This window comes from Oratosquilla oratoria, chromosome 20 (genome assembly GCF_046742065.1).
Source record: "Oratosquilla oratoria isolate Oo_2021 chromosome 20, ASM4674206v1, whole genome shotgun sequence".
Taxonomy (NCBI): Eukaryota; Metazoa; Arthropoda; class Malacostraca; order Stomatopoda; family Squillidae; genus Oratosquilla; species Oratosquilla oratoria.
This window is the reverse complement of record NC_134796.1, coordinates 52,083,977-52,098,976: the sequence shown is the minus strand read 5'-3', so window position 1 is coordinate 52,098,976 and position 15,000 is coordinate 52,083,977. Positions and strand designations below refer to the sequence as shown.

Here is a 15,000-nt window from a genome sequence, read left to right as displayed (position 1 = left end):
AAAAACTATCATGTTTGAATTCCTTAACTGTTGTACACTAATTTATGAAATACATCATTTCTCGGATACATGATTTCTCTTTCAGTAGCCTTTTTTCTTATTTCATAGATGTATATATATAGTTCATATATATATGTATATATGGATATGCATATATATATATATATATATATATGTATATATTTTTTTTTTTCGTAATCGGAAGAGTCCTAGTCTTACATTTGCTTAGTTATGGGTTCGAGTCCCGCACTTCTCTCCGATTCCCAACAATCCCTAAAGCGCATAGGACAAAGAGTAACGGCTCCGACCGCAGCTACTCAGCGCCTCCTGGCGTACCATACCCCTCACCACCTTTCTTTTCATTGTCAGGAAGTTTTCGTGGATGAAGCCGAGATAGATAATCGAGCCGGGCCAAGAAAATATTCAAACAAGGCCACCAATCAATACGTCTGAATAATGTTCTCTCCTGGATGGTAATCATAACACAATAAGGAACGCCCCAATGAACGTTAGTTTTTATTTCTATAAAAGAAGGATGAGTATTGTTATGAAATAAAAAAAAAAAAGCGTTTGGGTACAACATGATCGAATCCTTCCTGGGGGGAAACGGACGCTTTTAGGGTTGGGGCAGCTCAGAGATAATTGCCTTCACTATCTGTGTGTGTATGTGTGTGTGTGTGTGTGTGTGTGTGTGTGTGTGTGTGTGTGTGTGTGTGTGTGTGTGTGTGTGTGTGTGTGTGTGTGTGTGTCTGTGTGTGTGTGTGTCTGTGTGTGTGTGTGTGTCTGTGTGTGTGTGTGTCTGTGTGTGTGTGTGTGTGTGTACATTTACCTAGTTGTACCTAGTTGTATTTTACGGGAAGGGGAGCTATGCTCGTGGTGTCCCGTCTTCATTTCTCATTTTATCTAAACTATTTTTAAATTCATGTATTGTTTTTGCACACACCACTTTCTCATCTAACTTGTTCCAACTGTCTATTACTCTGTGAGGAAAGCTGTTCTTTTTCAAATCTCTTCTATAGCTGTCTTTTTTTATTTTCTTTCCGTGTCCTCTAGTATTTCTGTCATCCCATTTTATCAGATTCTCTCTGTCAGTAATTTCTATGCCTTTCATGTTTCTGTAAATAGCTATCAAATCTCCTCTCTCTCTTCTTTGCTCTAGTGTCTGTAGTTCAAGTTTTTCTAGTCTCTCTTCATATAATAGTTTTGAGAGTGTTGGTGCCAATTTTGTAATTGCTCTTTGTATTCTTTCAAGTTTTTTTTATACATTTTTTTGTACTTGGTGACCATATCGTTGCTGCATATTCCAATCTTGGTCTTATCAGGGTGATTAGGATTTTCTTCACCATTTCTTCATCCAGGTATGTAAATGCAACTTTGAATGTTCTTATTAGATTATAAGTTTCTCCAAAAATCTTATTTATATGTTTCTCAGGTGACATATTATTCATAACAATGACTCCCAGGTCCTTCTCATTTTCTACTTTTTTTATTCCTTCTCCCAATTTATATGCTCCTGTTATTCTGTTTTTGCTTTTTCCAAATTCCATTATACTACACATTTTTGTATTGAACTCCATCTCCCACTTCCTACTCCATTCTTGTACTTTATTTAGATCTCTCTGTAGTGATTCACAATCTTCTTCAGTTTTCACTCTTTTCAGTAGTTTTGCATCATCTGCAAAGAAGCTCATATAGCTTTCAATTCCTTCATCCATATCATTAATATATATAGCAAACATTATTGGGGCCAGAACTGTGCGGAACACCGTTTATTACTTCATTCCATTTTGAGTGCTGGTATCTTATCACTACCCTCATTTTTCTTTCTTGCAAAAAGTCCTCCATCCAATTTAGTAGTTTGCCCTGTATTCCTCCTTCAGTTTCTAATTTCTTAAGCAACTTCTTATGTGGTACTTTGTCAAAAGCTTTCTTTAGATCTAAAAATGCACAGTCCGCCCATCCATCTCTTTCTTGTATTATATCTATTAGCCTTGAATAGAAACATATTAAATTGGTGACGCATGATCGTCCTTGTCTGAATCCAAATTGCCTTGGATTTAACACTTTTTTTTCTAAATATTTTACCCATCTACTTTTGATAATTCTTTCACAAATTTTTGCTATTGTACTTGTTAGAGAGACTGGTCTATAGTTGGTAGGTTCTTCTTTATTTCCTCCTTTATATATAGGTACTACATTTGCTTTTTTCCAATCTTCTGGAACTTTTCCTTCTTTCAAGGAACTATTTAGTATGCTATGTATTTTGTCTGCCAGTTCATTCCTGCATTCTTTCAGTATCCAGTTTGCTATTTCATCTGGTCCATGCGATTTTCTGACATCAAGATTACTCAAGTGTGTTAATATTTCATTCTTTGTTACTTCTATTTCTTCCATAGGGGGGACTTTCTCTTTCCATTCGTTCTCTTCAGGTTGTATGTTCTCCCTTGTCAACACTAATTTAAAATGTTTGTTCATAATATCCGCCATTTTCATTTCCTCAGTGTATTCAACTCCCTCCTGTCTTAATTTCTCCAAGTCTTGTTTGTTTTTCAGTTTATTGTTTACAAATCTGTAGAATAGTTTTGGTTGATCTTTACACTTTTCTATGATATCTTTTTCATATTTTCTCTTTTCCTCTCTGCACATTTGTACATATTCATTTCTATAAAAGGTATATATTTTCCATTTTTCAGGTCTTCTCTCTTTTTTCCATCTGGCCCAGGCTTTGTCTCTTTTGTCTTTTAACTCCCTACAGCTTTTGTTGTACCAGCATTTTACATATTCTTTTTCTTGTTTTTGTCTTGGGACATACTTTTCCACTCCTTTTTTGTAAATTTTTGTCAAAATATTCCATTTCTCTTCTACTGTTGTTTCTTCTTTGTATATTTCTTCCCAGTTTTCCTTTTGAAGGAATTCTCTTATTTTATCAAAGTTTGTTTTTTTATACATCATTCTTCCTTTTCTATATTGTTCATTTCTTTTCATATATTTTTCTTCATTAAGTTCCAGTTCAATCAATATGTGGTCACTTTTACTTATTGGTGTTTTATATTCAATTTTGTCCACTATTCTAGGTTCGGATGTAATTACTAGGTCTAGTCTCGATGGTTCTTCTTCATTTCTATACCTAGTGTTCTCCTGTATCCATTGTGTCATTGTATGGTCAGTAACCATCTCAAGTAGAGCGTTTCCCCATGAGCCGTCTCCACCCTTTACTGTCATTTCTTCCCTGCAAATTTCTTTGCAATTAAAATCGCCCATCATAACTATTTTTCCTCCCTCTTCCATTATCTTGTTTAATGTTATCTTTGTGTCCTCTAACATACTTTTATGTTCACTCTCTTCCCATGAGGCTGTTTTCGGGGGCACATAATTTATCACAAACTTTCTGTTCTTCTTATCTCTGTCTTCTACTTCCATCATTATCATCTCTACTGTATTCTTTCCATATGTGACACACTTCACGTTTATATCCTTCTTAGTCAGGAACATAACTCCACCCCCTTCCTTTTTCACTCTGTTTCTAATCCAATAATTATATGCATCATGTCCTACACTGTTGGGTGGTAGTGGACCTTTTAATTTTGTTTCTACAATTCCCATTATGTCTGGTTCTTTTTCTTTCAAATAATCATTCAGCTCATTCAATCCTGTTATTAATCCATCTATATTTGTGTAAGACACTCTTAGTTTTCTGCCACTTCCATTGTGTTCTCTGTTTCCCTTTTGTTTTTCTCTTGTATGTCGACTTTCTTTAGTTTCATATTCACTACTCTCCAATAGAATCTCTCTTTTTCTGACTCCGTTCTTATCTCGTTTTTTTCCTTTGCTTCAAGTCTTTTCTGCTTTTCTTCCTCTCTTTCCTCTTTATTCATTTCCCTTTTTATCCATACCTTTTTATATTGTTCACTTGTTGCTAGTTTCCCTGTTTTGGATAAGATATTCTCAGCCGTAGTTTGTGACCTGAATTTAATCTTAATTGGTCTGGTCTTGTCTGTACTATATTTCCCGAGCCTGAATTTCTCTTCGATTTGTTTCATTATTTCTGGTTCATCTTTCTGAACTAATTCTAGTAAATTTCTTACTTTTTCATTTTCCTCTTTGATTCTTGTGGTTCTATCTGGGTTATGTTTCTCTTCCATTGCTAATATAATTATACATTTCTTTTTGTCTGCTAAGTCTCTTACTATATTCTCCTTCTGTCTCATCACTTTAATAACTGAGTTTTCAGTTTGTTCATTCATTTGCTGTCTGATTATGTCAATGAATGCAACTTTGCTATTTTCTTGAATTTTTTTCCAACCCTCCTTGTTCTCCTTATTATTCTCCTTTAAGACTTTATTCTCATCTTATATTTCTTTTAACTGTTTTTTTAATTCTTCAATTTCCTTAGTTAAGTTTTTGTTCGCCTTCTCTAGTTCTTCCAATTTTTCAACTCTCCGTATAATATTGTTAACATGACCAAACCTACGCTCCAAGTCCTCGATCATCTTATCGACCTTCTCTTCTAGTCTTGTCAGTCGGGGGGGGGTTGTGTCCCCCCCACCCTCTTTAAATCCCTGGAAAATATTCTCATCACTTTCTACTGTATTGCTCTTATCTATACTTCTAATCTTTACATTTTTATTAGACATTTCATCGTCGTCGGGGGGCCGTTTGTTTACCTTTCGCCTGTCTGCCTGGGCCAAGTCTACTCCTTCTTCATTTCCTTCCATTTCCCTCAGTAATCCCTCCCCTTTTCCTCTTTCCCTACTTTCCTACTACCCCACGAGCAATTTCCCTCCCACCCTGTAAATACAATAGGCACTTCTCTTTGCGTTGGGATCCACAAAACTTCAATTTTCTTCAGAACGTCTTCTAAGCCGTCCATTCGTTGAAGTGTGTGTGTGTGTGTGTGTGTGTGTGTGTGTGTGTGTGTGTGTGTGTGTGTGTGTGTGTGTGTGTGTGTGTGTGTGTGTGTGTGTGAGTGTGTGTGTGTGTGATTCACCATGGACTTGAATCACGTGTTGGACTCGTGATTGACAGTTATTAACCTCCCGGATGAGAGCTCAGAGCTCGTATGACCGATCTATGGGTAATGCTGTGACCCTACACGCGCACACACCCCCAACTCCCCGCCCACGAGAGTTGGAGTAGCAACCCGCAGCGAAGCGATACTGAAATTATTTCAGCCCTGGGCGGGAGTCGAACCTGGACCGCCGTAGTGGCAGCTGGGAACTCTACCACTGCGCAACGAGTCGTGTGTGTGTGTGTGTGTGTGTGTGTGTGTGTGTGTGTGTGTGTGTGTGTGTGTGTGTGTGTGTGTGTGTGTGTGTGTGTGTGTGTGTGTGTGTGTTTGTGTGTGTGTGCGTGTTCGGAGCCTACCTTGTGGTGTCCATTCACCTCCATTGGCTTTGAACTCATGAATACTTGTCACACACATCACTTCTGCAAGCAGACTAATCTGTCTCTCCCTAGTCTTTTGCAAAATCGAACTTTTGAATAGTCGTGTTTTTCATACTGTGCTGGTGACCTTTTATTCATTTATTTATTTTATTTTATTTTATTTTATTTTATCTTATTTTATTTCTATTTATTTATTATATATATATATATATATATACATATATATATATAATATATATATATATATATATATATATATATATATATATATATATATATATATATATATATATATATATATATATATATATATATACATATATATTTCCTCCTGGTCTCTATTTGAGGTCATCCTAGACACTGGCAGTCCTTTAAAAGACTTCAATATTTTCGATTTCTGTCAGAATTGAACCCTCCCCTTAAAAAAAAAAAAAAAAAAAATAGAATACAAAATACTGCGAGAAGCTTTCTACACAACTCTCGTGTTTCATATCTGTCACGGTTCGACGGCGCAGTGGTACCGTTCTCAACCACTAATCCAAAAGTCCGAGTTCTATTCCCGCCCAAGGCTGGAAAAAAATCAGCATCGCTGCACTGCGAGCCAGCACTCCAACTCTCGTGGGCAAGGATTTGTGTGTGTGTGTGTGTGTGTGAGAGAGAGAGAGAGAGAGAGAGAGAGAGAGAGAGAGAGAGAGAGAGAGAGAGAGAGAGAGAGAGAGAGAGAGAGTAAGGTCACAACATCAACCATAGATCGGTCATATATGAGCTCTGAACTCTCATCCGGGAGAGTAATAACTGTCGATCATTAGTCCAACACGTGACCCAAGACCTTGGTAAATCACAATCCTCAAACCTTCCGTTTTCTAATGAGCTGAAACCCAACGACATCAGTGACATCATGACCTAAGTTTTATTCTATTTCAAATAAAACTTTTCTTTAAAATCTCTCTACGAGCACATTGGAGAAAAGATTACTTACTTTGAGTTCAAAAGTGAGGACATTTCTCGCGGCCACTCGATGTATCCTCGAATGAATATCATGTTTCAATTTGTCAACCGATTCGACCTCATCTCAGCGTCCGCCCTTGCACACTTCACAACACTGTAGACATCCGCACCGCAATATATCAAAAGTATGCAAATATACCTTCCGTTGTTGTCGCATTAATACATATTTGTTTACCAAAATATCACATTAATTGTAATGAAGGAATGTATATAGAAATATATCAAATACTTAGCAAAGAATGATATATCTATATAATTCCTATGTGTCTTAGGTGTTTACTATAGTATCTGTCTTAGTCATATTGTGATTCGCCAGGGTCTTGGATCAAGTGTTGGACTTGTGATTGACGTTTACTATCCTACCAGATGAGAGCTGAGCGCTCATACTGTACATGGCCCAACCCAGGGGTAATGCTTTGACCTTACACACACACAGACACACAGACACACACACACACACACACACACACACACACACACACACACAGACAGACACACACACACGCGCGCGCAAACTCCTTGCCCACAAGAGTTGGAGTACCGGCTTACAGAGCTGCGATGCCGAATTTTTTCAGCCCTGAGAGGACTCAAACTCGGATCGTTAAATTAGGTTACTAGGGAACTGAATCTCAGTGACTCATAAGCTATGGAAGTAAATTATATTTCGTCATGAAACTCTCACACTTGCGCAGTTACCATCATTCCCACCATTCCCTTTGGACGCATTTTAGGATGTCCGTTCCCGACCCAAAAACGAATAACCACTGAATCGCTTCCAGTGACTTGGTAAGATTGCTGGCCGAACGGGTTAGAGCGTCGTTGCTTGCGGCGGAGGTCGAGGTGACGACAGTTCGAATTCTTCTGCAAGCGAGTTGGACCAAAGGTATGGTTTATTAATCAGGGTTCACGCTATAAAGTCCTTTGTAAGGAGCATCGTCCTAGCCTCCTGATAGGGGGGGGGTTCATAACGTTAAACCGATTCATCTAACTCACTGATATTATTATTAATTATTATTATTATTATTATTATTATCAATCATTATTATCATTATTATTATTATTATTATCATTATTATTATCATCATTATTATTATTATTGTGAATATAATTATGAGATTTCTGTCGATCATTTACGATGTAATCCTGGTCACTTTATCTATATTTTATTGAAAAAAACAATGAATGAAGCACTGTTGAAGAAATAAAAAGCTCGATACATTCTGTAGGGTGGTAATAGAATCTGGCATACTGTAAACCCCTTCAAGAATAAAGAAAATTCTTGTTTTGGTTACCGAGAGTATCACAGGCCGATCCTTTAGTCACGTTTCTTTGGACTAGAGTCATACATCTTTTTTAAGAATGGTGACTAATCCCCACTCAAAAAAAGAAAAAGAAAAAAAGGAAAAAGGAAAAAAATTAATCCATTTCTTCCTTAAATTTCGCCATTAACATCTTCATGACTCCATCTCTTTGATGTATTATTGTCCTCAAGAGTACAAGTTCTAGTTATTAGCGAGAAAAAATGTATTGTGTATATACATATATGTATATGCCTTTGAAAAGTATCCAAGGTTTAGGGAAAAGGTAATGAGAGGGAGCCATAGACATGACAGATCCCAAAAGGACATATACGTGTGTGTATTTGTGCGTTTATGTGTGTATGCGCGTTCATTTAACACTGAATGGAAATCAAGTAAGGTTAAGAACATGAAAAAGGAAAGGGTAACAAAGGACATGCAAAAGGAACACTTGACAATACTTACAATAGCACAAAGTAACAAAAACACAAAACAAAATCGCATCGTCCGTGACGTCACAGGAAATGCAGAAACGTATAAAAGTCGATGCATGTGCAGTTTCAAGAACGATATGGATTAGGAGAAATATCGGGACGGGGAGGACAAGTGGGCGTGTATTTAACTGAAAGAAGAAAGTGTTGGAAAGAAAATGAGAGTTTCAGGTATGTATTAAATAATTAAGAAAAAATGGTTAGTGGGAAATATTGAGTCACGGTGACAAGAAATGTAAATAAGGAAATTGGATATATAGTGCTGAAGTTACGAAAAATACTGGGTGGATGTACAGTTACCAATAATGGTGCACAGATGTTCCAGGTATGTCCAGAAAGTCATTTAGCAACGTATAATATATTCTTTGAAAAGACCATACACAAATAGAAATAGACGAGACAACGATAGATAAATACGTTTTAGGATAGATTACAGTGGATTAGAATAACCCATCCTCTCCGTCCCTGTAAAAGTTGATAGGTATTTTTATTTTTCTCTGAGTAACGATGTGTTTCAAAATTGATCAGTAAGTTTCAACCACTTCACAAGACTGACGTCTCCTTAACAGAACAAAATCGTCTTATTTTCTTATACAACATGATTTATAAATCACCGAGGGTTCACATTTATACATTAGTTTGATTTACCTGACATTTCCTTTTCAGGAAAAGTGACTACCATCCCCCACTCCATGAGACTTTTACAAATACATTTCTTGTTAACTTTGATTTGATTTCTGTTTCCTTACGGTAACGAGTTTCTGACTGTCGTCCTCCTTTGCAGCTCTGCGTGGAAGCTCAGATGTGGGCCAACCGCCTCGCACATTTTGATTTGATCGAATACTGCAAGGAGAATGGCCGAGGGGAAAATATTCTTACCACCACCACCAAAAACGGTATTACAGGTAAGATCATAACATAAGTTAACGTTGAGAGAAATTCTCTAGTGACAGCGACATTAATCTGATCATTTTTATGACACTCGCATGTAGGATTCGAACCCACCGCTTTCGGCCACTTCTTTATAGGATCTTCGGGTGGCCGAAAGCAGTGGATTCGAATCCTACATGCGACTGTCATAAAAATTACCAGAGAAGTATACGTTGTTTAATGTATAAGTTGATAACTGAGTCTTTAGGTGACAATGAAGTTCGGAGAACCGGTGTCTTTTCGTCATGGAATGAGACAATCCACCCGTGGGATTACGACACATTTAGTGATATCGTATATCTGGCTCTCTGCGTATGGTAAGTTGATGCTATCTGTCGATATTATCCCCAAATAACTTTGAATATATTGAAATAATGTACGATGATTGATGACTGATTGTTGTTTGATTTTAATTAGATCTTAAGTTCAGTATCTTAAGTGTGTATTATGTTATTTTATATATATTATATATATATATATATATTATATATATATATGTATACATATATATATACATATATATATATACATATATATATATATATATATACATATATATATTACATATATATATATATACATATATATATATTACATATATATATATGTATATATACATACTGTATATATACATATATATATACATACTGTATATATATATGTATATATACAGTATGTATATATACATATATATATACATACTGTATATATATATGTATATATATATATATATACTGTATATATATATACATATATATATATACTGTATATATATATACATATATATATATATATACATATATATATATATATATATATGTTATATATATATATATATATATATACATATATATATATACATATATACCAGGCAATACGTTTTCCTACCAGCGAAGATCTTATAAAGACTTGGCTATTATCATATAAATAAATGCGAGTAGTTATGCGCGAGCTTTTATCATACATTTATTATCACAACTGTTATTTATTTTTTCTCTTTCAGGAATGTATAGTTTTGTGTTCCTTAAATCAATAAGGGACAAATATCTAACCCAACTCTTCATTAATATCTATAGAAATCGTGGAATTCGGGAAATCTGTATGCAAGTTTTTTTCTTTTATCTGCATGAAACAAGATTGATGCTGTAAACAACACAATTTTCTTCACCTTTGCTAAACGCGCGAAAAGTTTTATCGTTTAGGTAATTCGGAGAATTTTCGTCAAACGGACAGGAGAGTCAAACTGAACTTTGCGACACTTGGTAATAGGTAGGAAAATGTTTATCGAGAATTCATGACTTATTGCTCTTAAGTTGATTATCAAGCAAGAGGACGAAACTTCCAGCTGTCGTGTGTATTGGGGTGGAGTGCAATCGTGTGTGTGTGCGTGTGTACTTACCTAGTTGTACGAGTATCTTACGGGAAGGGGAGTTACACTCGTGATGTCCCACCTCTGTATCTCGACATGTCTAATTTGTCCTTAAATTCGTGTATTGTTTTTGCACACTATTTTTTCGTCAAGTCTGTTTCATAAATCCAGCACTCTGTGAGAAAAGCTGTTCTTTTTCGGGTCTCTTATATAACTGCCCTTTTTGAGCTTCCTTCCATGCTCCCTTGTATTCCTCTTATCCCAATTTAGTAAGTCTTCTCTGTCAAGGACTTCCATACCTCTCATGATTCTGTGTGTGTGTGTGTGTGTGTGTGTGTGTGTGTGTGTGTGTGTGTGTGTGTGTGTGTGTGTGTGTGTGTGTGTGTGTGTGTGTGTGTGTGTGTGTGTGCGTGTGTGTGAAAGTATGATTAGTTGTATCTGTGCTTGCTTCTATGTCGATCGAACGTGATTTTGTTAATCTGCAAACACTCGCTTTACCCCAAATACCTACAATAATAACAACGATGAAATACTTTCCGGCGTTTCCCCCCTTTCCGTACTTTGTGTTATGATTGGATGCTAAAGATCCTCACGGTCGATGCAATGGACGATCATTTTGATAAATCTCCGATAATGAGCCACGATTTTGCATTATCTATTCACCTCTTGAATGAAACAGTGATGTTTCCTTCCCTTGCACCATCATCGCATTTTTCGTAAAGTATATTATTCATCTTTAATTGACTTGCTACGCAGGATGTTCAACTCAATCATATCATAATTGGTTCGCAAGCCCAATGCAGGAGTTACGAAAATTATGAATTTAGAAGAAAGCCAAATGCATAAAGACTTTTGTGGTTTTTAATTAAGATACCCGGTAGTACGTACCTTCAAGATATAGGTATTTCAACATGTGAATGTTAGCCTGTCTTCTCGCAAGTATAAAAGGAATATAATAATAACTTTCCCATTCGCTCCATGAAACGATATGTGTGTGTGTGTGTGTGTGTGTGTGTGTGTGTGTGTGTGTGTGTGTGTGTGTGTGTGTGTGTGTGTGTGTGTGTGTGTGTGTGTGTGTGTGTGTGTGTGTGTGTGTGTGTGTACGTACGTGTGTGCGTGCGCGAGGGGGGAGATGAAGGGTCGCCTCCCCGTCCCGCCCCCCTACACTGGTGGACGTGCCAAACCGAGAGTACTGTAGCCACAATTGTAGTGTTGGGGAGGTTTGTGGCGGTGATAGGGAGCTTGTAGTGGTTCTTGGGGAGCTTGAGTGGTGATTTTTATTTAGCGACTCTAGAGGCAGTCGCTCGAAGCAAAACAGTCCCATTAAAAAAAAAAAAAAAAAAAAGCGGCTTACCGCAAATGACAGTGCCTCACCCAAACAGGGGTTTCTCACTTCCCACGCCGTAGGAGTGGGATGGTGAGTGAGTTAATCCTCTGGAATTGTCGTCGCCAAGCAATTTTATTCAGCCGAGGGGAACCTCGTGGTTCCAAGGACGATTTGGATCCTATTTTTGGGCTAAAAAATAAGCAAATTTTGGGCTTTCCAATTTGGCTTAAAAGAAAAGTACTACTTTGGGCTAGATTTGTCTCTTTCCATTTTTCCTTTATTGGAAAGTTAGTTTCCTAAGGGCTATTATTATTCCATTGTTTACTCCTTATTTTCATTTCTCGTGGGCTTTTTTATCTATTTATTTTTATTTTGGGGGCTTCTTTTTATCGTTTTACATCTGATGTTTTATCAGTTTTCTTCCTTTTCTTTATCCGTTTTTTTTCCCATTAGGGGCTTGGAATCCTGTTTTTATGGGCTTTATTCACTGCCTCCAGGAGTTGACATCGCTCCTCGTGCGATACCAAGCTGGAGGTGTCCTCCACTGAGGGACGACTGGGCTCGGCCTCAAGGACTCGCGGCGCCCTTCCGAGTCCCGAGTCGCCCTCGAGGACAACCTCCAGGACCCAGTGTCCTCCTGGAGGCAGGAGGCAGGACTTGGCTCCTCGGTCACCGAAGAAGAGACATCGTCCTCGTCGTCTTCTTCGGTGCCGTGTGCCCAGCAAGAGTCGTCTCCTCTTAGGCAGAATTTACAATTTTCTGGCAGGAGCTCTACACATGTAGACGACGGCTCGTCCTATCTTTCCTCAGGGGCTATTGGGAGCACCTCTTCAATGTGCTCTGTACTTCTCGTGGTCCTTGTTACTGTGGGCTTTGGGCTTTCGCTTGTACTTCTCGCTGGAGTAGGCCGGGGGGGCAGACGTCTCCAGAGCGGAACCCCCGGCCTCTCGATGGTCCTTCTGTAGACCTATTCTTCTTGGCAGGAGATCTTCTTGGGCGAGAGTCTCCGCCATGCCTGGTATTGGGGCGTTCTGCAGGCTCTTCTCCAACTGAGGGCGCTGTCGTTCATCATTCCTGCCACAAGTCTAGACTTCCACGGTGTCGAGGCTCAGCAGGTGTGACTCCGCTTGTCGCATCTCGTTTTACTGCCGATGCTGATGGTCAGTCGGTCGGGCGAGTGGTACACAAATGGCGAAATTTCTTGGAGAGGGGAAGCATAAAACTCGGTAGTTGGTAACTGACACACACACACACACACACACACACACACACACACACACACACACACACACACATTACATACATACATACACACACACGCATACGCAAACACACTCATATACAAAGAAGACAAAAATTAATCTGGAAAAAAGATACGAACGAGGAGGAGGGCAGTGGAGAGTGGAAGAGTCTGCACAAACACATTCTACCTCTGGCAACGTACATGAGAGGTTGCTATAGTTGGTGTTACTGCGTAGTGTTTTCAAACGAAATTGAATCATTGTGAATTTTTAGTGCCGGGTTGTTCTGTCAATCGGTTTCAAAGCTCAGTATCATAAATATTAGTATTTAGAGACCAATTAAACCAATTTCGCTACATCTATTTTGCCAAATTCGGCCAGTTTTCTAAATAAAGACTCTACTAGCCTTGTACCTGCAGATGTATACTGTATATGACCATATATATATCTATATATATATATATATATTATATATATATATATATCGACGAATATAACTATGGTGTGTACCTGGCCCATATCCATATATGCTACTCATGTAGGGCAACGTGGAAATTTTCTATTAAAAAGTGTGAAAGAGGCAAGGAATCGGTAATGACAAATTCCCAAAAGTAATTCCTTATTGCGCGCTGTCTTCCAGCCTTTTCTCCACATAAGCCATGAGTATCTTTACAATCAATAAAGTGGGAGAAAAACATTTGCTTAACAATGTGTATGACTTCGTATCATATATGTATGTATTTTATGTTTATGCATACATGGATATAGACACACACACAAACAAATCATACACACACACACACACACACACATATATACATACATATGTATACATACATATATATATATGTATATATATATATATATATATTTCTAAACAGAAATGTAGTAGCACATTTGTAAATGACACACAGGAAACCCACAGTCGGAGAAAATAAACTTTCTGAAGAGGGCTACAGTTGATAGCCGAAATATAGGATTCTTCTTTATTCGAATTTTTTTTCTCCGACTGTGGATCTCCTGTGTGTCATATATATGTATATATATATGTGTGTGTGTGTGTGTGTGTGTGTGTGTGTGTGTGTGTGTGTGTGTGTGTGTGTGTGTGTGTGTGTGTGTGTGTGTGTGTGTGTGTTGTGTGTGTGTGTGCGTGTGTTTGTGTATGTGTGCGTGTGTGTGCGCGCACGCGTGTATGTGTGTGTGTGTGTGTGTGTGTGTGTGTGTGTGTGTGTGTGTGTGTGTGTGTGTGTGTGTGTGTGTGTGTGTGTGTGTGTGTGTGTGTGTGTGTGATCCCATTGCCGCTATCACAGGCAATGGGATCGATCAGCAATACACACTTGAAAAATTCTAACGATCTTTTGACAAGACTAAAAGATTTAGATTTCACGGGGAAAAAGTTAGTAAGCTATGATGTCAAGGCGTTACACACAAATATTTCCTCTAACGGTGCGTTAGAAGCAGTAAAGAGAGTAATAAAAGATATGAACGATACTGACCTACCCATAAGAAAACAAGATTATATAGAATTGATAGATTTATGCGTAAATTTCGGTGCGTTTACTTTTAATGGTGACGAATATGAACAACATAGAGGTCTCGCCATGGGTAGTCCTTTAAGTGCAGTGATGGCCTGTCTATATATGGAGTTATTAGAAAAAGAAAACTTTATCAGAATCAATGGTAGGGGATCATACTGGTTTAGATATGTAGACGATGTCCTCGCAATCATCCCCGAAAACACCAATGTAAATGATAAAGTGAGAATGCTTAACGCGGTCAACAGCGATATTCAGTTCACCGTAGAAGAGGAACAAAACGGACAATTGCCCTTCCTAGATACGTTAATACGACGAGTGGGAAAAACTGTAACTTTCTCAGTATACAGAAAGGAAACAAACAAAGAGGATTTAGTACATTACTTCTCCGCACATGATGATAGGACAAAGAGTGG

General features: G+C 37.8%; 1 protein-coding gene across 1 annotated transcript in view; it reads left to right on the top strand.

Moving 5' to 3' along the window:
* LOC143036300 (uncharacterized) overlaps positions 1 to 15,000 on the top strand; it is a 124,811-nt gene that overhangs the window by 86,424 nt on the left and 23,387 nt on the right. The window contains exon 3 of the mRNA XM_076203548.1: positions 8,967 to 9,087. Coding sequence (XP_076059663.1) covers positions 8,967 to 9,087 — 121 coding nt within the window. The remainder of the gene's footprint in view (positions 1 to 8,966; positions 9,088 to 15,000) is intronic.